Genomic DNA, 24,481 nt, shown 5'->3' with positions numbered 1-24,481 from the left:
CCTTTCCAATTAGCTTTGTCAAATATTGGGGCAATAACAGTATGGATAAGGATATTACTGGTGGCGGGGAATGGTGAGAATAGTGAGGTAAATGCCAAGGCAGAAATAGAAATGAGAAAATGTGATTATGATATTATGGGTTTCAAACTTAACTGGAGCTCAACAGACAACGCAGTTACCCATCTGAATCAGTATGAGCTGTCTGAGGGGAAAAGGGATGAAATCAGGTCAAGATTTTTAGCAGAAACTAAGCACCTGGCTTTAGTCAGCCTAATGTTCAGTTGAGTTTCCTAACGTGAAGTTAATCCATAGCATCATGTTAGAAAAATAAATTGGCAGTATAATGTTGCCAAAGGGGTCAGATTGTGAGGCAAATAGATCTAAAGTTGGATGCTTTTAACATGGCAGCTCATTCCATGGCTAAAAGGAACATGTAAATGAGCAAAAGGAAGACGTCAGGAACAGCACCTTGGGCTATTCCCCAGACATCCATGAGAAGAAGAAACCATTCTTGTAGTGGGTCTAGAATTTTGCAGCTGGGATAAGACTGTTTTAGTTATATAAAATTGAGTCATCACTCCATTACGGTTGCTTGCTGAGTCTGGATGGAACTTTGTCTACGTTCACCCTGAAACCAGAAAATCCAGCCCAAGGTCAACGGATCTTTCCATGATCCACCCCTCGCTTGCTACGATTCCCATGGTGGGCGGAATGGGACAATTCCACCCCCGCCCCCAATGTTGAACAAAGATTCCTGTATACCTAAAAAGCAGTTGCCATGACAGAGAGTAAATGCAGAACAGCACAGAGAACGCTCTCCTGCAATAGGATGAAATGGTAAAAATAAACAAACTTCTTTAATCATTCAACAATAGTTTTGGCAGGTTACATTCCTTAAAAGCTTTTTGCAATGCTATAACAATTCATAAAATAAAATCATAGAATCCCTACAGTGCAGAAGTCCGTCATTCGGCCAATTAAGTATGCACTGACTCTCCGACAGAGCATCTTAACCGGGCTCTATCCCTGGAGCCCTATGGATTTACCCTGCTATTCTCCTAACACACATGTCTTGGGACACTAAGGGGCAATTTAGCATGGCCAATCCACCTAACCACGAGTGGGAGGAAACTGTAACACCCAGAGGAAACCTTTACAGACACAGGGAGAAGATGCAAATTCCCCACAGTGACCCAAGCCGGAATTGAGCCCGTGTCCTGATGCTTTAAGGGAGCAACGCTAACCACTGTGCTGTCCAATCAATATTTAGCTTTTTGAAAAACGTCTGCATAAAAGCATTGCACAGCATGATATCCAGTTTGAACTAAAGCACTGGAAGATGACATGATAATCTGATGCCCTTCCCTGAAACCTTTTTATAGAATGGATGTCAAAATGACTGGGAGGAGGTAACATGCTATTCTTATATTGGATATTGTGGGAGAACCAATGCAGAGAGAAAGAAAAGAAAATTTAACAAAATTACTGAATAAATGTATATTTCATTCGCTCACACATCTCTAAGTTTGCTTCATAAAAAAATATTCTCCAGATTTCATACCAGAATGTGTTAAAAAAATTGAGCGTTAGCTGTACAAATTTTAAGCATCATAGTTAAAATGTTTCATTTTATTGCTGATATTTATTAAATTTTGCATGTGGTCCAAAACCTGTCCCATCCATTCAGCTACAGGAAGGGCCACAAAAAGGACAACATTTTCTCAAAAGGGTGCATAACTTCACTCCCATATTTTTTTAAAAAAGTGAGACATGAAAATTATTTTTAAAACAAAGCACTGGACTGTTACAAGTAAAGGAAAGTGCAACCAGCTTGAAGTGTGTGCTGTTTCTCAGAAGATCCAGAATAAAAACTTTAACAAAAAAAAACCTTGCACTTTAACAGAAATAAAAATTTGAAGTTTTCCTTGTGCTCAATTTAGGTATACCTGCATATTCAAGAAAATGGCATTTAGACTCGAGAAAATATAAATCTATTTTGATTAACTTAAAGCTAGTTTTACAGCTCTTATGTCCTCTTACCATAACAAAAATCCATGTTGGAATTAGCATTGCCACGGCAGCAGCACTGGTGTAAAACTGCAGTTCAGGTGGTCTACAAATCCAAAAGAGAAAGCTTACAAAATGCATAGAAATGGTAGAATGGTTACAGCATTGAAGGAAGTCATTTGGTCCTTCATGTCTGTGCAGTCACTCTATAAGGGGTTGTACCCCTTCCCTGACCTTTTTGGAACTCTGTAAATCTTTTCCCTTCAGATAATGATCCAATACAGTTTTGAAAATCATGACTGAACCTGCCTCCATCACAAAGTGCATATCCTAACAGTTCGCTGTGTAATAAGTTTTTCCTCATAACAATAAAAGCAAATGCTGCAGATGCTGGAAATCTGAAATACAAACAGAAAATGCTGAATAAACTCAGCAGGTATCCATTTCCTCGTGTTGCTTTGGATTTTTTTGTCACTCCCTTAAATCTTTGGTGTTCTCTGGCCCTCGGCCCTTCGCCAAGGGGAAGTTTCTCTGTGTAATATGTCTAGATCCCTCATAATTTTGAGTACAATCCTACCACACAGTTTCCAAACATCCTACATCACAGAACAAAATGAAAAAAATTGGAGTGTAACTCTTAACTGCAGTCTTACACAGGCCTGTCTACACTTCCCGCGCACTTTGGACACACTCTCTTCCACCTCTCCATCGGGAAAAAGATACAAAAGTCCGAGGTCACATACCAACCAATTCAAGAATAGCTTCTTCCCTGCTGCAGTCAGACTTTTGAATGGACCCAAGTTAATTTTTTACCCTAGCTGTGACTGTAACACTACTTTCTGCACTCTCTCGTTTCCTTCTCTATGTACAGTATGCTTTGTCTGTATAGCGCACAAGAAACCATACTTTTCACTGTATACTAATACATGCTACAATAATAAATCAAATATGAAACCATAAAATGGAAAATTTTGGTGTAGCTTCAGAAGTGAACAATTATATGTTATAGATCGCCCCAAGCTAAAAGATAAAATTACAAATGTATATAGTTGGATAAAAGTTTTTGGCAGAATGAATACTATTGCAATAACAGTGCTCAGGTACAGTTCTATAGTTGTTCCACAAGTCTAGTAGCAATACATTTTCAGTTATGCTACTGGGCAATTAGTAAAAGATATTTCGATATTTGCCAGTTCCTACCACCAAGAAACAACTGATAAACATTTACATCTAAATAAATGAAAATCTTGCATTTAATGACCAAAATGAGACTTGCATCATCATTACTTTTCATGAATGAAAATATCAAGTAGTTTATCCAATTTATATCATTTGACTGCAGCAAGGTCGCTGTTAGGGTGCATTTATATCAACGGTGGTGGAGCCGAATTCGATAGAGTCTTTTAAGAGACTTTTAGATAAGTACATGGAACTTAGTAAGATAGAGGGTTATAGGTAAACCTAGTAATCTCTAGGTTAGGGACATGTTCAGCACAACTTTGTGGGCCAAAGGGCCTGTATTGTGCTGTAGTTTTTCTGTGTTTCTATCTCAGAAAAGGTGGTGGACGCTGAATCCAAGTTTTAAGGAAAGTATTTGAGGCTGAGGAACTTACAGGGTTACAAACAAAATGCGCTCATTGGAGTTTAGCAGAACAAGAGGTGACCTTATTGAGACGTGTAGATTCTCTGGGAACTTGACAGGGTAGATGCTGAGAGGTTGTTTTCCCTTGTGGGAGAGTCTAGGCCCAGACAGCACAATCTCAGAGTACAGGGTCATAAGAACACAAGAAATAGGAGCAGGAGTAGGCCATCTAGCCCTTTGAGCCTGCCCCACCATTCAACAAGATCATGACTGATCTGAAATGGCTCAGTTCCACTTTCCCACTTTCTCCCCATAACCCTTAATTCCCTTGCCTACCAAAAACCTACCTACCCGTGTCTTAAATATATTTAGCAAGGTAGCCTCCACCACTTCAACGGGCAGAGAATTCCAGAGATTCACCACCCTTTGAGTGAAGAAGTTCCTCCTCAACTCCGTTCTAAACTGCTCCCCCGTTATTTTGAGGCTGTGCCCTCTAGTCCTGCTGTCCTTTCTGAGCGGGAAGAATCTCCCTACCTCTGCCCTATCCATCCCCTTCATTATCTTATACATCTCTATAAGATCCCCCCTCATTCTTCTAAACTCCAATGAGTACAGACCCAGTCTATTTAGTCTCTCTTCATAGCCCAACCCCCTCATCTCCGGTATCAGCCTAGTGAACCTCCTCTGCACTCCCTCCAAGGCCAAAATATCCTTTCCCAAGTGCGGTGACCAAAACTGCACACAGTACTCCAGCTGCGGCCTCACCAGTGCCTTGTACAGTTGCAGCAAGACCTCCCTGCTTCTATATTCTATCCCCCTCGCTATAAAGGCCAGCATCCCATTCACCTTCTTGATCACCTGCTGCACCTGCAGACTGGGTTTTTGCAACTCATGCACAAGGACCCCCAGGTCCCTCTGCACCGTAGCATGCTGCAGCTTTTCACCCTTTAAATAGTAATCCCTCCTACTATTATTCCTGCCAAAGTGGATAACCTCACACTTGCTAACATTGTACTCCTATCTGCCAGGTCCTCGCCCACTCGCTCAGCCTATCCAGGTCCCTCTGCAGACTTTCCACACCCTCCGCACAATTTGCTTTTCCACTTGTCTTCGTGTCATCAGCAAATTTCGTCACCCTACACTCAGCCCCCTCCTCCAGATCATCTATATAAATGGTAAATATTTGAAGCCCCAGCACCGATCCCTGCAGCACTCCACCAGTCACCAATCAAAATAGCACCCATTGATACCAACTCTCTGCCTCCTATTAGACAACCATGCTCTATCCACGCTAACACCTTACCCCCAACTCCATGTCCCCATAGCTTCTGAGGCAACCTTTTGTGCAGCACGTTATCAAACGCCTTTTGAAAAATCGAGAAACCCCACATCCACCGGTTCCCCTCTGTCTACTGCACTAATCACATCCTCATAGAATTCCAATAAATTCGTCAGACACAACTTCCCCTTAACGAATCCATGCTGCGTCTGCTCTATCAAACAATTCTTCTCAAGGTGCCTCGCTATTTCTTCTTTGATAACGGATTCAAGCATTTTTCCAACAGATGTTAAACTAACCAGCCTATAATTACCTGCCTTTTGCCTGCTACCTTTTTTAAACAGCGGCGTAACATTAGCCGTTTTCCAATCTTCCGGCACTTCCCCGGAATCCAGCGAAGTTTGGTAAATAATCACTAAGGCATCCACTATCACCTCTGCCATTTCCTTCAGAACCCTGGGATGCATTCCATCCGGTCCTGGGGACTTGTCCACTATCAGTCCCGCTAGTCAATCTAGCACCACCTCTCTAGTGACAGTAATCGCATTCAGGCCCTCAACTCCTACCATCCTTCTATCTTTAATACCCGGCAAACTATTCGCATCCTCCTCCATGAAGACCGAGGCAAAAAACTTATTTAAGGCCTCAGCCATTTCCTCACCCCCCACCACTAAATCCCCCATCTCATCCTCTAAGGGTCCAACATTCACTCTAGCCAGCCTCCTCCTCTTTATATATTTATAAAAACTCTTACTGTCCCTTTTTATATTTAGTGCTAGTTTAGCTTCGTAGTCTATCCTTCCTTTGTTATCAACTTCTTAGTCAATCCTTGTTGATTCTTAAACCTCTCCCAATCTTCTACTCGCCCACTACTTTTAGCCACTCTAAACGCATCAGCTTTTAATTTAATACTGTCCTTTATTTCCTTTGATAACCACGGCTGATTATCCCTTCTCCTACGTTCCTTCTTCACCATCAGGATAAATTTCTGCTGAACACTGAGAAAGATCTCCTTAAAGATCCTCCACTGTTCCTCAGCAGTCCTACCGACCAATCAGTGCCCTCAATCTACATTTGCCGATTCCTCTCTCATCCTATCGTACTCCCCTCTGTTCAAACAGAGGACACAGGTCTGGGACCCTACTTTCTCATCCTCCATCTGCATCAAAAACTCAACCATACAATAATCGCTCGTCCCAAGAGGATCCCTCACAACAAGATCCCTAATTCTACCTGCCTCGTTACATAACACCAGATCTAAAATAGTTCGCTCCCTCGTCGGTTCCGTCACCCATTTAAGACAGAGATGAGGAGGAATTTCTTCTCTCAGGGGGTACTGAGTGGCTGTGATCAGATTTTTAATCAGCAAAGGAATCAAGGGTTGAGTATAAGGTGGGATTGGAGTTGAAGATTATCACATCAGATCAGTCATGATCTTGTCGAGTGGCAGAGGAGACTCAGTGGGCTGACTGCCCTACTTCTGCTCTTGTATCTTATGGTCAGTATCCTGCAGCGCCTGTGCTGCAAGTTATGATTAAATAAGCTGTGTAAAATTAGTCTAAAGCCCACTTCTAGATTGAAAAGTCAATTTATACAGCCTCAGCTGAAATTCAATCGCACCTCCTAATTTTCAAATCACTTTCAAGATTGACATTATTAACATTTCAATACTTGTTTATTAGATGTATTACATTATAACATGTAATAAATATGATGCAAGTGGAAGTTTCTAATTTTTTTATTCGTGGGACATGGGCATCACCTGCATTTGTTGCCCATCCCTAGTTACCTCTGGAGGGAAATTGAGAGTCAACCACATTGTTGTAGCTCTGGAATCACATGTAGGCCAGACTAGGTGAGGACGGTAAAGGACGTTACCAGCAGTGGAAAAAGAAAAGTCAGTCATCCCCAGGAAGAATATTCCATTATTTATTACATTGCCCAACTTTCTTGCTTTGCTGTGAAAGTTCCAAGCTCCTTATTCAGTTGAGGTTTTTGAATTCCATACTGTGAACAAAAGTGTTTATGCTGTAGTCTGGGATTAGCTGTTCAGATATTGTTTTTATATAAACATATGAAAACAGAGATGGCAGCAGAGCTAAATCTTTACTGCAACATTAAAGGTTGGTGTTTAAATATATCATAAAATTTAATCAATCCCCACATTTTCCATTCAGTAAAGGAAAATGTAATGTAGGGGAATCCGAGCGTAGGGAAAAGCAGCACATTCTGGCATAAGGACATAACAGGAAGATACTGGTGGAAGAGAAAATACACCAATAGAAGAAAGAGTTGAACAATATTGGTTAGTAATTGAGGAGAGAGGTAAATAGAAGTTTGATCTTATTTTGAGCATAGTACATGATACAGATTGAGTCACATCAAGTAAATTAACTGCAATAATACAAAGAAATGGAAATTGAAATGGTTGACACTTACGAGAATTTATATTTGTCTCCACTAAGCAACTTCTTAGAAAAAACATTCTGTAAACTAAAAAGAAGTGTGTTACTGTAGGTGTACATATGAACATGCTTCGACATAGCTGACAGGTTTACAGAGCTAAATTAGCGACTTCTTCCTAGGCTGGAAATCTAGTTTAAAATTAGTCTATTATATCATATCAAGGAGGCAAATTGCAATGGGAGTTTAAGACAGGAATTTAGAACGGTGGTAAAACGTGTCCACAACTAACTGCCACAGCACACAGGAACTTGAGATTAGATTCGAAGGCTGATTTTCAGCGAATAAACTACATTATTTGAAAAGGGTTTGAAATTGCTGCTGATTTTAAATGTACTTAACCACAGCGAGTATCATTAAATCCACTGAATTTTCTGAAGTCAACAGGCAAAATGTATCCTGCTTGCAGAATATCTCTAAAGTAAGAGAACATGATCACTTTTCAGCACTGGGACTTCTTGTCTTGAAACAGGAACCTTCACAAAAGGAAGCTTATGTGGGCCCAGGGAATGGGACTAGCTAAGTTGTTCTTGCAGAGACCCAGCATGGACTCGGTTGGCTGAAAAACCTTTTTGCAGCAATCATTCTATGATTTATTTGATTTATGAGTGAACTGGCATTTGATACATCTTCATTAAGACATTTTGTCACCTTTAAAGCTGCATTATAGAAATCTGTCACTCAGTTATTTAATGACATCTTAACGACTGGAGAAGTACGAAAGGACATTATGTTCGACGTGGTTACTCTCACCGAAAAATTGACACACAGCATGGTTATTTATTGAATTTTATTGCATGTTAACATACAGTTAGTTTAAATCTTGTTAAAATTAGATTCGTCATTCCCCTCAAATTTGTATTACATAAACAGTAACAAAATTGTATTTTAATTTGATTCTGCCAAATTACATGAAAACAACAATCAGCACTTTGTAACACCATTAAAACAAAGGAAAAAAAATCAGATTTTGGGAATACAAATTAATAACAGAAAATGCTGGAACTAAGAGCTGGCAGTCAACATCTGTGAAGGGAATAAGCAAGTTGGCATTTCAGAACAGTGTTGAAGGCTGCATACACCTACATCTATCTACTTTTAACATGTGTGTGTTTTTGAAGTAGGAAGCAAATGGGGATTGGGAGAGGCATGTGTGGCCCAGAGAGAGGCTCAAGTGGTTGTGTAACAATGTTTCTTTATTAAACCTTTGCTTTGGAAAGCATCTTTTGTTTATTATTGCTTGCTCCTGCAGGATTCTAACTGCTGGATGAACACAAGCCACAGGTGTTCTTTTCTCCTGAGTATCCTGTTGGCAAAATATTGTGCTATAACCATGATGCATCTTCAAGTTAACTTTTATGCGGGTTGATTGGTGTACTTTGGTAAATATATACATAGAATCATTGAATCATTACAGTATAGAGAAGGCCATTCAGCCCATCGAGCCTACATTGACAACAAATCCCACCCAGGCACTGCCCCCTGGATGAGTAATACAAAACTTGGAATGGGAAAGTACTAACTTTAAGATCGGATCAGATGAAGAGGCCAGAATTTACTGAGTGCAAATGTTTTCCGACTGTTATCCAACTGGCTGGGACTACATGCACCAGATTCCATTGTTATTTACCTAATCTTAGCTAAAGTATGACTTGCTTCCCTTCCTGCTCCTGCATCTATGTCTTATGTCCGCCAAGAATCTATCCTTCGCCCTCTTTTGTTTCTCAGCTAAATGTTGCTTCTTGGCAACATCTTCCAAAAGCAAAGCATTTGTTTCAACATGTATGCTGCCAACACCAAGATCTATCTCACCGTCACTTCTTTTGACTCCTCCACTGTTGCCAAAATACTACTCATTTGACATCCAGTACTGTGTGAGAATATATTTTCTCAAATTAAATATCGGAAAGATGGAAGTCATTGTCATCAACCCCCGTTAAAAAGTCCGCACTTTAATCACTGTCGCCATCTCTCGCAACCTTCCAAGGCTGAAACAGACTGAGTGTGATATTTGACCCCAAGATGAGCTCCTGACCATATATACAGACCATCAAGATAACTGTGTATTTCCACATGTAACACTGCCCGAGTCCACCCCTGCCTCAGCTCATCTACTGCTGGAACACTCATCCATGCCTTTGTCACCCCTAGATTTGACTATTCTAATGTACTCCTAGCTGGTTGCCCAAGTTTTACACTCAGTAAACTTGAGATCATCCAAAACTCTGTTGCTCGTGTCTCAGCATGCACAAACTCCTGTTTACCCATGATCTTGGTAGATTGAGGTATTTCTTGACTGTGAGCAATTTATAAAATTCTCATCTCGTCTTCAACTCCTCCAGACCCACAGCTCTCAGAGATGTTTGTACTCAGTTAATTCTGGCCTCTTCAGCATCTCAATTTTAATTGTTTCACTATTACCAGCCATGCCTAAAGCTGCACAGGCCCCGAACTATGAAATTCTATAGTTCAGTGTCAAAATTCCCTCAATAATTCTCCTGAAGCACTTTGGTACATTTGATTACATTTAAAGTGCTATATAAGGTTAAGTTGGAATAACTATTAAATCTTAAAATAGCCATATTTCTGGCCCGTAATCCTAACACGCATGTTAACATGCAGTGGGAAAAACTATTGAACCAGATGGGTTTCTCTGGCAATCGACAACGGTTTCATGGTCATCAGGAGATTCTTAATTCCAGACGGTTTTTATTGAATTCAAATTCCACAGCCTGTGGTGGTGGGATTCAAACCTGGGTCCCCAGAACATTAGCTGAGTTTCTGGATTAATAGTCTAGCGATAATACCACTAGGCCATTGCCTCCCTATGGGATCTACGGGATTTAGAAATCATGCTACAATCCTTGACGGAAAAGGAAATACACAAGTTCTTTTCACAGAAAACAGGTTGACAACATCACAGGATAATTCTAGATCCAATACTGCTGGTCCAATCTGGAAGCTTGCACATTACTATGTGCAGTATTTAGCTGCAATGGGATTTATAAGCAAGAAACAAAGATCTGCTATTTTCAGTAATGGCAATGTATATCGAAAAGTACTTACCAGTCCATGATATTGGTGGATAAAGCAGCTGAGAAGCCAAGCATGTTAAAGCTGATTTCTGTGACTGTACACAACGCCAATCCGCCCATTATAGGCATTAAAGACATATTAACCCATAAACCTAGAATTACAGAACAGAAGGCATAATGCAATGCAGCATTTACTATAAACAAAACATCCCAATGCACCTCACAGGAGCATAAACAAAATTGACACCGAGCCACATTACAATGTAACAGGACAAATGACCAAAAGCTTGGTCAAAGACGTAGGTTTTAAAGGAACATCTTAAAAGAGATATGGAGATACAAAGAGGTTCAGAGAGGGAACTCCAGAGTTTAAGGCTTCGGCTGCTGAAAGCATGGCAACCAATAGTGGAATGATTAAAACAGAGGATGCCAAAGAGGTTCAAATTAGAGAAATGCAGAGATCTGAGTGTTGGAGAGACAAAGAGATGGAGACTGAAAACAAGATGAGAATGTTAAAACATCCATTGCTTAACAAAATCAGTGTAGGTCAGTGAACACCAGAGTTTGATGGGTGAATGTGGCTTGGCATGAATGAGAATACTGACTTTGGACAGTCTCAAATTTTTGAAGGGCCCAAAATAGTAGGCTGGCCAGAAAAGCACTGTTATGTATAAAAGTAACAAAATTATGAGTTCCAGTAACAGATGAAGTGAGGCATAGGCAGAGTCCATTATACTTGGATACAGTTTCTGTCTATATGAAGGATGTGAAAAATTTTCATATTTAATAAACCACGGTTTAGATATTTGTTGTGGTTCAGTCAACAAGAATCGTCAAATATTTCAAGTACAGTCCAAGTTCCAGAAAGGTAGGACAAGAGCCTGAGTAACTAGCGAAGTCTTTTTTTTCCAACATTGTTTACCAAGATAGATTGACACCATAATCCATAATTACACTCGGGCAACATTTTGCCAGCAATGTTGTATTTTCTAATGAAGCAGGATTTCTTACCTGTGTATTCTCCCAGAATAAGTCTAGACATAATTACAGTGAAGATTGGTGCTGAACTTTTTACGGTTTCTGCAAATGAAACAGCTACATTTTTTAGGCTTACCAGTCCCAAAACTACAGTAGTAAACCTGCAAAACAAAACAAAATAAACAGTACATCAGTGAATCCTTTAAATGAAACGTAAAAGCAAGCAGAAAATTGGGGGGCATAAATTGTCTGTATAAATCATAAACAAATACAAATTGCGTGAGACCATCTGCATTTGTGAGGTAAAGCCTTCAAGAGATATTGTATTTAATTTGGAGGCATCACATTCATCGCAGTTTGATATTAAATTTAACATGGAAAGAATTCCCAATGTGTTCAATTTGATGTCTTGTGTCCATAATTAACTTGGTTCTTTATTCAAGCATGTTAGCTCAGAAATATTGACTATAACTCCAACAGCTGAGTGAAAAGAACCATGGAATTTGATGCAATGTCAACATTAACGACAAACACCATTGCCTGGATTTTCATCCCCAAGGTGGGAATTGTGCTCAGGCCATTTCCAAAATTATAATCCTGGCCAGCAGTGCACACCCATACTGTTTTATGGGGTGGGGGTGGGGGTAGGCTGGAGTTGGGGCCCTGCCTTTGGAATTAGACTCAGACAGGGCGATTGCATTTTACCATAGAGTATAGTTATACTCAGGCAAAACTTGAGTATATTGTGAAGGCACAAGGAAACCGTCAGTGCATTTTCAGAACGAGATGTTTATGTCACTACAATGCAATAATCAAAGTCTCAGATTACTTTACCAACTAGCAAGTTCAGATAATGAAATTCATGGTTGATTTTTGTTTGGAGTCTGACTTTAGTTGGAATATTTGACATCTGAACTATTAAATCAGGTAAGTAACAGCTGACTTCCAGAGACTAAGGTCTTGTTACACAAGAAGTTTTTTTTGTGTTTTAGTTAATATCCATTTATGCAGTCACCAGCCTGAAACAGGTTGCCTGTCTATCCAATATGTCCAGATTAGCTAATTGATCAATTTGCCTATTCTTCTCAACTCACCTCATTAATCCTACAAAGAACATAATCATGAGGAAGTTTGGTGGATATTCAGTTCGGCTTTTATGCTGATACAAGCAACAGGGGATGTACATTTTAAAACAACCAATCACAGTGGTTGTAAGTATCTGAACAGCACCTGCAAAAATCAGACAGTAATAAAAGATTAAGAATGAGTCCAAACACTATTTGTCAATCTTGAGTCATCAAGAATACAGGATTAAATCAAGGCAAAGCATAAATTTGGAACCTGCTGGCCATGAACCGCATGTTAGTAAACTGCTCTATCAAGAGGAATAATACAGCTGAACTCAATAATATCCTCCTCTGGTATCCATATAGACACCTCTTTCCCAGCACGAGTCAAAATCAGGAGATCAGGTTAATTTTCCCTATAGTAGTTCAAGGATGCGAAGGTCAAATGTAACATCCATAACACTACCTAGCTTTCTCTCAGAACTGACGAGAAATTAAAATTGAAACATTTTAAAATCTGTTAAATTGTGAATTTACCCACTGAACCATTGTGGGAGATTAGCCTTTTCTTCTTTTGCGAATTGTGCTTTTGAGTTATCTTCCATTACCCCTATTATCCTTCTTGTCTATAATAAGAATCTTGTTGGGCAACTTTAACAGCACTTTAACAGCACTTTTGAGAAGGTGACCAAAGAGGTGGATGGGGGTAAGGCAGTTGACGTGGTATACATGGATTTTAGTAAGGCGTTCGATAAGGTTCACCATGGTAGGCTTCTGCAGAAAATGCAGATGTATGGGATTGTGGGTAATCTAGGAAGTTGGATCAGGAATTGGCTATCAGATAGGAGACAGAGGGTGGTGGTGGATGGTAAATATTCATCATGGAGTGCAGTTACGAGTGGTGTGCCTCAGGGATCTGTTTTGGGGCCACTGTTGTTTGTAATTTTTATTAATGATCTGGATGAGGGTATAGTTGGGTGGATTAGTAAATTTGCTGATGACACCAAAGTTGGAGGTGTGGTAGATTGTGAGGAAGGGTGTCATAGTCTGCAGGGAGACTTAGATAGGTTGCAGAGCTGGGCCGAGAGGTGGCGGATGGAATTTAATGCGGAGAAGTGTGAGGTAATTCACTTTGGTAGGAGCAACAGATGTGTCGAGTATAGGGCTAACGGGAGGACTTTGAATAGTGTGGATGAACAGAGGGATCTAGGTGTGTGTGTACATAGATCCCTGAAAGTTGGGAATCAAGTAGATAAGGTTGTCAAGAAGGCGTACGGTGTCTTGGCGTTTATTGGTAGGGGGATTGAATTTAGGAGTCGCAGTGTAATGTTGCAACTGTACACTACTCTAGTGCGGCCGCACTTGGAGTACTGTGTGCAGTTCTGGTCCCCGCATTACAAGAAGGATGTGGAGGCGTTGGAGAGGGTGCAGAGGAGGTTTACTAGGATGTTGCCTGGTATGGTGGGGAGGTCCTATGAGGAGAGACTGAGGGATCTAGGGTTGTTTTCGTTGGAAAGAAGGCGGCTAAGAGGGGATCTTATTGAAACATATAAGATGATTAGAGGTTTAGATAGGGTGGATAGTGATAGCCTTTTTCCTCGGATGGAGAAAGCTAGCACGAGGGGGCATGGCTTTAAATTAAGGGGGGGTAGCTACAGGACGGATGTCAGGGGTAGGTTCTTTACCCAGCGGGTGGTGAGGGATTGGAATGCCCTGCCTGCTGCAGTTGTAAATGCGTCTAGTTTGGGGGCGTTTAAGAGATCTCTGGATAGGTTTATGGATGAAAAGGGATTGGTATAGGCTAGTGGGTCATTGTTTTTGTAACTGGTCGGCGCAACATCGTGGGCCGAAGGGCCTGTTCTGCGCTGTAATGTTCTATGTTCTATGTTCTACACTGCGCGGACCACAGCAGTGCAAAAAGATGGCTCATCACTGCCTTCTCATGGGCATTAAGGATGGACAATAATCACTAGACCAGCCAACAACACCCACATCCTGTGAAAGAACAGGGAATAAAAACATTAAAATGTGTTTTTAAAGTCTTCTTCTCCTGCTTAAGCAGTAACTCAGATGGGGTTGAGGGGTGGGGGGAGGAGACATTCCTAAAACACACCAGTGATATCTAACACCACAATACTGCCAAAACAAAGTTTTAAAACCGTATTTCCATGCGGTTAAAAAAAGTAATTTCCTATACACAGTCTTTTTAGCACTAATAAATACATTTTGAGGTCTGACAGCATTTCTGGAGAGGGAAACAGAGGGCCAGATTCTCCAACCTCACACAGCAGGGATTTTTCCATCCCGCTGCAGTGAACAGAGATTTGGCAGAGACCAAGCTCACCGTCCTTGCTGGCAGCAGTGGCAGAGTGTGAATGGCCAGAGTTAGTGGCTGGAATTTTACTGCTCCCAGAATCAGAGCGAGCAAGGGGCGGACAATGGGAAGGCTTGTTGACCTGAAGTGGGATTTTATGGTTTTGGGACGAGCAAGGCTGGAAAATCCCACCCAATATTTCAGGTCAATGATCTTTCATCCGGATTCATCAACTGGAAACGTTAACTCTCTAGATGCTACTTGACCAGCTGAGTATTTTCAACATTTTATGTTTTTATTTCAGAGTTCTGCATTTGTATTTTTATATACTTCCACATTTTGATTGTGGAGAAAACTGCTACAGAAAAAGATACAACACTACAACAATCTTTTCCATGAAATAAATTTTTGAAGTTATAAGAGATCAGCATTTAAAGAAAAATCAACTCACTTATTTTGCCTCTGGTTTCATATACAATTATAATTTTCAGAAAATCAATGACTATATCAGTGCCAGGACAGGGATAGGAAGTAGGTTGCACCAGCATGTAGAGTTTATATAAAAAAAAGTGTTTTAGTTCAAAACTTCTAAATATGTGAGTAAAGTTAGAATGCAAAACTAGCCAGGATTAGGTCAGAATTGTCGGTGTGAAAACAGTAACACGCTAACATTAAAGAATGATTTTACCCAGTACTCCTGGTTCTCCTTCCAACAAAGTGAGGATGTACTTGTTGAGGAAGAGTGTGCAGAAACTGAAAAAATACCAGAGGCTGAGATACATCATGGCCTTGACACTCCAAACTCCAGAGTTTGATTCAATGACAGTAGTCTCTGTGATGGTGATTTTTAAAACATTTTCATCTGTACAGCTGTCACTTCTTGTAATTACAATCTTTTCATTCCTATTAAAGAGGGAACAACGTCCTGGAAAATTATTTTCTTTCGACGACTTCTCATCAGGAAGCTTTTTATTGTCTGGCAGAGGATGGGAATTTGCAGTTAGAGACATGCTCTAGCTAGTCGCCTGTGGCGTCGTCAGTTACTGAAAATAAATGCTTGAAATGCTCCAGTCGGACAAAATGGACACTCTGCCAATAACATAAAGCCAAGAAAGGTTTATGTACACGGCTCTGTTAATGTTAAATGTGTAATTTGGTCATCATCCAGTTCCTGTAGCACTGGTAATTTCCACCTGGCTAATGTTGCACCATCCATTCAGCAGCTGAAAACAAAGAAAAAATTGTTTTGAAAATTAAATCAAAAAAATTGGTATATAAAATACCTTGTATGAAAATTCAAACAATTTTAATGGTTAAAAACTACATAATTAGATGATTCTAACAGCTTTCTTCTTGTGCTCTGGATCAGGAAACTCAAAATGTCCTTTGTTAAAACTAGTGGGTTGAGAATTGTAGCCATCCTTTTCCCCACAGAAATGGTTGGGGAGGGAGAACATAAAGAAATAGGAGCGTGGCATTCCTGGAGACAGATGTCGCCAATCATCATGGGCCTAATGAGCTCTTGCTCATTCCCAATACCAACAGTGGCTCCATTGCTTCACTGTTGCTGCAGCTGTAGCCTCAGCAAAGTTCTCAGTAGTCATGGTAAGGGCTACTGGCCTCCTTGCAGTGGGCTTTGCTGTAATGTGCCTGCCCACCCCCCCCAACAACCATTTCTAATTGGACAGCAAGCATGGTAGCAACCTGATTGGCCACCCACAATAACTCAGCCAGAAGGTGCACTGCCATCTCAAGTGGCTTCACAATTCAGAAATTAACCTGACCTCGAGTGCCTCACACTTGGGGCAAAATTCAAGCATGGTGTCAACAGGGGATGAGATGGCAGCACTCTCGCAGAGTTGGGAGATTCTATCTATGCTGAAGTCCCAGTCCAGGACTCAAACAGAAAAATTAAGACTAACATTCCCAGTGGGGTACCGAAGGAGTGTTGCTCTGTCAGAGGCGTTGCCTTTCAGATGGAATGTTAAAAAAGGCCCAGTCAGCTTCTCAGGTGTACATAAAAGATCCCATAGAAATACAGAAACATAGAACAATACACCACAGTACAGGCCCTTCGGCCCTCGATGTTGTGCCGAGCTATGTCTGAACCCAAGATCAAGCTATCCCACTCCCTATCGTTCTGGTGTGCTCCATGTGCCTATGCAATAACCGCTTGAAAGTTCCGAAAGTGTACTACTCCACTATCACAGCAGGCAGTGTATTCCACACCCCAACCACACTCCGAGTAAAGGATCTATCTCGGATATCCCTCCTATATCTCCCACAACGAACCTTATAGTTATGCTCTCTAGTAACAGCTACATCCACCCAAGGAAGTATTCTCTGCATGTCCACTCTATCTATCCCCCTTATCATCTTATAAACTTCTATTAAGTCGCCTCTCATCCTCCTCCACTCTAAAGAGAAAAGCCCCAGCTCCCTCAACCTTTCCTCATAAGACCTACACTCCAAACCAGGCAGCATTCTGGTAAATCTCCTCTGCACTCTCTCAATGCTTCCACATCCTTTTTATAGTGAGGTGACCAGAACTGAACACAATATTCCAAATGTGGTCTCACCAACGTCCAGTATAGTTGCAGCATAACCCCACAGCTCTTAAACTCAAACCCCATGTTAATAAACGCTAACACACTATAAGCCTTCTTCACGGCTCTATCCACTTGAGTAGCAACCTGCAGAGATCTGTGGATATGAACTCCAAGATCTCCCCGTTCCTCCATATTTCTCAGAACCCTGCTGTTGACCTGTAATCTGCATTTAAGTTTGTCCTACCAAAATGAATCACCTCACAGTTATCAGGGTTAAACTCCATCTGCCACTTTTTGGCCTAGCTCTGTATTCTGTCAACATCTCTTTGCAGCCTGCAAGAGCCCTCCACCTCATCCACAACTCCACCAAGCTTGGTGTCATCAGCAAATTTACTAACCCACCCTTCAGTCCCCTCTTCCAAGTCATTGATAAAAATCGCCAATAGTAGAGGACTCAGCACTGATCCCTGTGGTACACCGCTAATAACTGGCCTCCAGTCTGAAAATTTTCCTTCCGCCACCACCCTCTGTCTCCTATGAGACAGCCAGTTACTTATCCAATCGGCCAAATTTCCTTCTATCCTACACCACCTTACCTTCTTCCTGAGCCTACATGGCAAACCTTATCAAACGCCTTACTAAAATCCATGTATACGACATCAACTGTTCTACCTTCGTCTACACACTTAATTACCTCCTCAAAGAATTCAATCAAATTTGTGGGCAGGACTTACCCCTCATGAAACCATGCTGACTATCCTGGATTAAACTGATCTTTCCAAATGGTCATAAATCCTATTCTCTCCTATTGTTAACTTACCGACCACTGAAGACTAACTGGCCTATAATTACCAGGGTCATTCCTATTTCCTTTCTTGAAGAGAGGAACAACATGCGCCACTCTCCAGTCCTCTGGCACAATCTCCATGGACAGTGAGGACCCAAAGATCAAAGGTAAAGGCTCCGCAATCTCATCCCTTGCCTCCCAAAGTATCCTAGGATGTATCCCATCTGGCCCAGGGAACGTACTGACCCTCAGGTTTTTCAAAATTGCTAATACATCTTCCCTCAGAACATCTACCTCCTCCATCCTATCAGCCTGTATCACGCACTCATCAAAAACATGGCCCCTCTCCTTAGTGAACACTGAAGAAAAGTATTCATTCAACACCTCACTTATCTCTTCTGACTCCATGCACAAGCTTCCTCTACTATCCTTGACTGGCCCTAACCTCACTTTGGTCATTCTTTTATTCCTCACATATGAGTAAAAAGCCTTGGGGTTTTCCTTTATCCAACCCGCCAAGGACTTCTCATGCCCCCTCTAGCTCTTGTAAGCCCTTTCTTTAACTAATTCCTAGCTACCTTGTAACCCTCAAGTGACCCAACAGAACATTGTTCTTTCATCTTTACATACGCTTCCTTTCTTCTCTTAACAAGACATTCAACCCCCTTTGTGAGCCATGGTTCCCTCACTTAGCCATTTCCTCCCTGCCTGCCAGGGACATACCTATCAAGGACATGCAGTATTTGTTCCTTGAAAAAGCTCCAATTTTCGTTTGTGCCCATACCTGACAGTTTCTGTTCCCATCTTATGCTCCCTAATTCTTACCTAAGTGCATCATAATTATCCCTGCCCCAATTATAAACCTTGACCTGCCGTGTGACCCTATCTCTCTCCATTGCAATAATGAAGGACACCAAATTGTGGTCACCATCTCCAAAGTGCTCGCCCACAAACAAATCTAACACTTGGCCCGGTTCATTACCCAGTATCAAGTCCAACGTGGCCCCACCTCTTATCAACTTATCCACATATTGTGTCAGGAAACTCTCCTGCACACACTGTACAAGTGTCCCATCCGAACTATTCCACCTGTAAAAGGTTCCAATCAATATCTGGAAAGTTAAAGTCACCCATGATAACTACCCTGTGACCTCCACACCTATCCATAATCTGCTCTGTCATTTTCTCCTCCACATCTCTATTACTATTTGGGGGTCTATAGAAAACTCCTAACAACGTGACCGATCCTTTCCTATTTCTAACTTCAGCCCGTATTACCTTAGCAGACAGATCGCCCTTGAAATGCCTTTCAGCAGCCGTTAAACTATCCCACGACACTTTCATAGAACAGCAAGGAACATGCAAATAAGAGGATTATGAGAAAAGACTGGCAGTTAACAAAGAGAAATCTCAAAGTTTTCTTTCAGCAGATATTAAAAGGAGAATTAGGGTCCCACTGGGGGATTTATACATGGAGGTGGGGACATGGTAGAGGTGTTAAATGAATACTTTGCATCTGTCTTTATCAAGGAGATAGATGCTACTCAGGCCATGGTAACACAGGAGGAAACTCTTGTCCCTAGAATGGTTCAAAATTGATAAGCAGAAGGCATTGGACAAACTACTGGTACTTAAAATTGTCAAGGCACTGAGATGAGGAGCATCCAAAAAGATATTGAAGGAAGTGAGTGGAAATTGCAGGGGTGTTGGCCATGACTTTTCTGTCTTCTTAGACTCAGGGGAGGTGCTGGAGTACTGAAGAATTGTAAACCCTCCAAATTTTGAACCCTTGTGCAAAAGAGGTTATAAGGACATGCCCAGCAATTATAGTGTGGTCAGTTTAACTTTGGTGGTGGGAAGCTTCCAGAAACAATTATTTGAGACAGAATAGTCACATGGAAAAATGTCAGTTGATTAGTCAGAGCTAGTATGGATTTGATGAGAAAAGTATTTAACTAACCAAATTTTTTTAAATAGTTGATAGAAAGGATTGATGAGGATAATGCTGTTGATGTGGACATACATGGACTTCCAAAAGGCATTTGATACAGTATCAAACAGACTTGTGAGCAAAGCTATAGCTCATGGGATAAAGTACAGTTGCGATATAACAGAATGTTTGAAGTGGGATTTCCCAGGGGTCAGGATTGGAACCCTTGCTCTGATATACAATGATCTAGATTTTGGTGTGCAGGGGACAATTTCAAAGTTTGCAGATGATTCAAAACTTGGAGGCTTGTAAACTGTCAGGAGGACAGCACAGAGGGACATACCTAGACAAGTTGGTGGAGTGAGCAGATAGGTAACAGATAAAGTTCAATATGGAGAAATACGAGGTGACTCATTTTGGTAGGAAGAACGTGGTGATGTGTTCTTACATACATATAAAACAAAGGGTACAACTGTAAAGAGTGCAGGAGCATATGTGCTTAAGTCATTAAAGGTGGCAAAGAATAGTTAAAGCATACAGTATCATAGGCTTGATTAATAGTGGCATAGAGTACAAGAGCAAACAGTTTATTCCTAACTTGTTTCAGACACTGGTTAGACCTCTGATGAAGTATTGTGTATTGTCCTGGACTTCACTTCTTTAGGAAGAATGTGAACATATGGAAAGGGAGTAGAAAAGATTTATAAGAATGGTTCCAGGGATGCAAAAATTTTGGTTAGAAAGAGAGATTGGTGATGTTGGGACTGTTCTCCTCGGACAGAAGGATGACAGAAAATTTAATACAGGTGTTCAAAGCTATGAGGGCACTAGACAGACTAGATCAGAAGAAACTGTTCTCACTCGTAAAAGGATCGCTAGTGAAAGGGCGCAAATTTAAAAATAATCCACAAAAGAACCAAATGCAATGTGAGAAAGACTTTCTTCATGCAGTGAGTGGTTTGAGCCTTGAATGCACTGCCTGTAAGTGTGGTGAAGGCAGGTTCGATCAAGGCATCCAAGTGGGCATTAGATCATTATTTGGGAAAAGGGAAAAGGCAAGAGAAACATAGAATTTAGGAGGAGGAGGCCATTCGACCATTAAAGCCTGCTCCGACATTCATTATGATCGTGGCCGATCATCCAACTTAATAGCCTAATCCTGCTTTCTCCCCATAACCTTTGATCTCATTCACTGCAAGTGCCACCTCTTGACTACATTCAATGTTCTGGCATTAACTATTTCCAATGATAATGGATTCCACAGGCTCACCACTCTTTGGGTAAAGAAATGTCTCCTCACATCCATCCTAAATGGCCTACCCCAAATCATGATGTGGATGTGCTGGCGTTGGACTGGGGTAAACACAGTAAAAAGTCTGACAACACCAGGTTTTAGTCCAACTGATTTATTTGATAGTAAACACACAAGCTTCCTGTTGGCGAACACTTCAGTGGTCACGGGCATTCAGCCTCTGACCTTCGGGTAAGCATTCTCCAAGGCGGCCTTCACAACACACGACAGCGCAGAGTCACTGAGCAGAGACTGATAGCCAAGTTCCACACACGAGGACGGTCTCAACAAGGATCTTGGGTTCATGTTGCACTATCTGTAACCCCCAACACTTGCCTGGGTTTGCAAAACCTCACTCACTGTACTGTCTGGAGACAATACACATCTCTTTAACCTGTGATCAGTGCTCCTTCCACTCACATTGTCGGCCACTTCAAGACTTGAACAGCAGGTTAGGTGTAAAGGTTCGCATTCTAATTAGTAATCTGTAAACTGTCTGTGCTTTATATGCTCTGTCTGAGGCCAGAACTCTCCATTCACCTGACGAAGGGACTAACCCAAAAGATTGTGCGTTTACTATCAAATAAATCGGTTGGACTAAAACCTGGTGTTGTCAGACTTTTTTTACTGTGTCTACCCCAAATCCTCAGAGTGCAACTCCTGGGTCTGGACTCCCCCCATCATCGGGAATATCCCTTCTGCATCTACCCTGTCTAGTCCTGTTAGAATTTTATAAAATCTCTGAGCCCCCCCCTCATTCGTCTGAACTCCAGCAAAAACATCCTAACCAAGCCAACCTCTCCTCATACATCAGTCCCACCATCCTCGGAATCAGCCTGGTAAACCTTCGCTACGCTCCTGAGAACAGGAACGTCCTTTCTCAGAAAAGGAAACCAAAGCAGCACACAATACTCTAGGTGTGGCCTTGCCAAGGCCCTGTACAATTGCAATATATCTCTGCTCCTGTAATGAAGACCAACATGCCATTTGCCTTCTTTACTGCCTGCTGCACCTGCATGCTTGCCTTCAGGTGACTGGTGCACAAGGACACCCAGGTCCCACTGCACACTCCCCTCTCCCACTTATAGCCATTAGGTAGTAATCTGCCTTCTTGTTTTTGCTACCAAAGTGAATAACCTCACATTTATCCAAATTATACTGCATCTGCCATTGATTAACCCACTCACCCAATCTGTCCAGAACATTCTGAAGGATCTCTGTATTCTCTTCACAGTTCACCCTCCCAGCCAACTTGGTATCATCTGCAAACTTTGAGCTGTTACATTTTGTTCCCTCCTCCAAATCATTTATATATATTGTGAATAGCTGAGGTCCCAGCACCATTCCCTGTGATACCCCACTAGTTACTGCCTGCCAATGTGAAAAGCACCCATTAATTCCTACTCTTTGTTTCCTCTCTGCCAGTGTTTTTTTTGGCACTAAGTCATAATGCTCATTGAATGAGCTGGTGCAGACGTGATGGGCTGCATGGCCCTTTTCCGCGCCACAGCAATTCCAAGATTCTGTGCTCCCTACATTTCCTGGTCACTATTTATCTCTCAAATAAACATCACGAGAAATTGATTATCTGGTCATCATCACATTCCAGTTTGTAGGGTCTTCCTGCGTGCAAATTAGTAACCATGATGTGGAGATGCCAGCGTTGGGCTGGGGTAAGCACAGTAAGAAGTCTCTCAACACCAGGTTAAAGTCCAACAGGTTTATTTAGCAGCACAAGTTTTGAGTCTCACTCCTTCATCAGGTGAGTGAGGAGTTGTGTTCACAAAAGGATAGGGGGTTTTAGTTCAGTCAGGCACCATGGTCATCAGTGCAAGCTTGGAGGGCCAAACAACCTGGCCCTGCACTATAATTTTCTTTGTTCTCTCTCAAACGTCAACGCGACACCAAGACATCTGATATATCCTTGTGGTTCAGTACTAAGTTCAGCACAGAATCACAGCTGTACATTCCTTAGATAGAATTTTCTGCCACGCTGCACAAGATTGTTACCAATATTATAATTAGAGTCATAGAGCATGGAAACAAGCCCTTCAGCCCAACCAGTCCATGCTGATCATGATGCCCTCCCATTCTGGTAATCAGTTTAATATGTTCTAACATAAATGAATCAATTAACATCCAGTGAATTTAATACACTACTTTGAGAAACAAATTATGAGTTAAAAGTCAACTGTTGGATGCCATGTGTAGTAGCTCAGCATTGACTGAAGTTTAGTTTGTTTCTCATTATAAAGAGGGCAGCAAGTCTCTATCCATTTTTTTTTCGTTATTCAGAAATACATCTGAAAGCATTACGGAAACAGACGTCAGTGATTCAAATTCAGCACCATGATAAAACATATCATGACATCCATGAGCAAAACAAAGCACTGGCAAAGCAGAGACATGTGGCAGTCTTCAGTATAACCTTTAGGATATTAAAATAACAAATCAGGATCAAGTCCTTCAACATTCTATATACAATATAGCAATTGTTCAAAGATTAGGCCAATTATTTCCAAACAAGTCCAAAGATGTGCAGTTTAGGTGGATTGGCCATGCCAAATTGCCTCTTAGAATAGATTGGGGGATTAGTGGAATAAATACATGGAGTTACCAGGATAGGGCCAGTGTGGGATGCTCTGTTTGAGGCCTGGTGCAGATTTAAATGGGCTGAATGGTCACCTTTTGCACTGTCGGGATTCTATTCTAAAATTCTGAGCTGATAAAGCATTACAATGCTATCACATGAATAACAAGTTTGAATTTAAAACTTGTGGTCTCAAACCTCAAAAACTAACAGAAAAATTAGGGATTAAAGCATTTACCCTGCTTGGCCAATAAAATCTGGAAGAAAAGAAAAACTTGTATTTATATCAATGACGAATTGACGAAACCTAATGTGATGATCTGTTTTAGCAATATTGGTTGAGGACCCCAGGAAAAAATTGAGTGAGGTTATCCACTTTGGCAGAAATAGTAGGAGGGATTATTATTTAAAAGGCGAAAAGCTGCAACATGCTACAGTGCAGAAGGACCTGGGGGTCCTTGTGCACGAGTCGCAAAAACCCAGTCTGCAGGTGCAGCAGGTGATCAAGAAGGCGAATGGAATGTTGGCCTTTATAGCGAGAGGGATAGAATATAAAAGTAGGAAGATCTTGCTGCAACTGTACAGGGTACTGGTGAGGCCGCAGCTGGA

General features: G+C 41.3%; 1 protein-coding gene across 3 annotated transcripts in view; it reads right to left on the bottom strand.

Annotated features, from left to right (window-relative positions):
• LOC145360048 (solute carrier family 35 member E2A) overlaps positions 1 to 24,481 on the bottom strand; it is a 34,846-nt gene that overhangs the window by 3,692 nt on the left and 6,673 nt on the right. For all 3 annotated transcript variants that reach the window (XM_080214954.1, XM_080214955.1, XM_080214956.1), the window contains exons 2-7: positions 15,414 to 15,948; positions 12,439 to 12,574; positions 11,378 to 11,505; positions 10,398 to 10,518; positions 7,308 to 7,361; positions 2,041 to 2,113 (exon numbers count right to left, since the gene is read on the bottom strand). In XM_080214954.1, coding sequence (XP_080071080.1) covers positions 2,041 to 2,113; positions 7,308 to 7,361; positions 10,398 to 10,518; positions 11,378 to 11,505; positions 12,439 to 12,574; positions 15,414 to 15,735 — 834 coding nt within the window. In that variant the 5' untranslated portion in view covers positions 15,736 to 15,948. The remainder of the gene's footprint in view (positions 1 to 2,040; positions 2,114 to 7,307; positions 7,362 to 10,397; positions 10,519 to 11,377; positions 11,506 to 12,438; positions 12,575 to 15,413; positions 15,949 to 24,481) is intronic.

The sequence above is a fragment of the Carcharhinus amblyrhynchos genome, chromosome 30 (genome assembly GCF_965287045.1).
Source record: "Carcharhinus amblyrhynchos chromosome 30, sCarAmb.v2.hapA, whole genome shotgun sequence".
In the NCBI taxonomy this organism is placed as follows: domain Eukaryota; kingdom Metazoa; phylum Chordata; class Chondrichthyes; order Carcharhiniformes; family Carcharhinidae; genus Carcharhinus; species Carcharhinus amblyrhynchos.
This window is presented reverse-complemented; position numbering and strand designations above follow the sequence as displayed.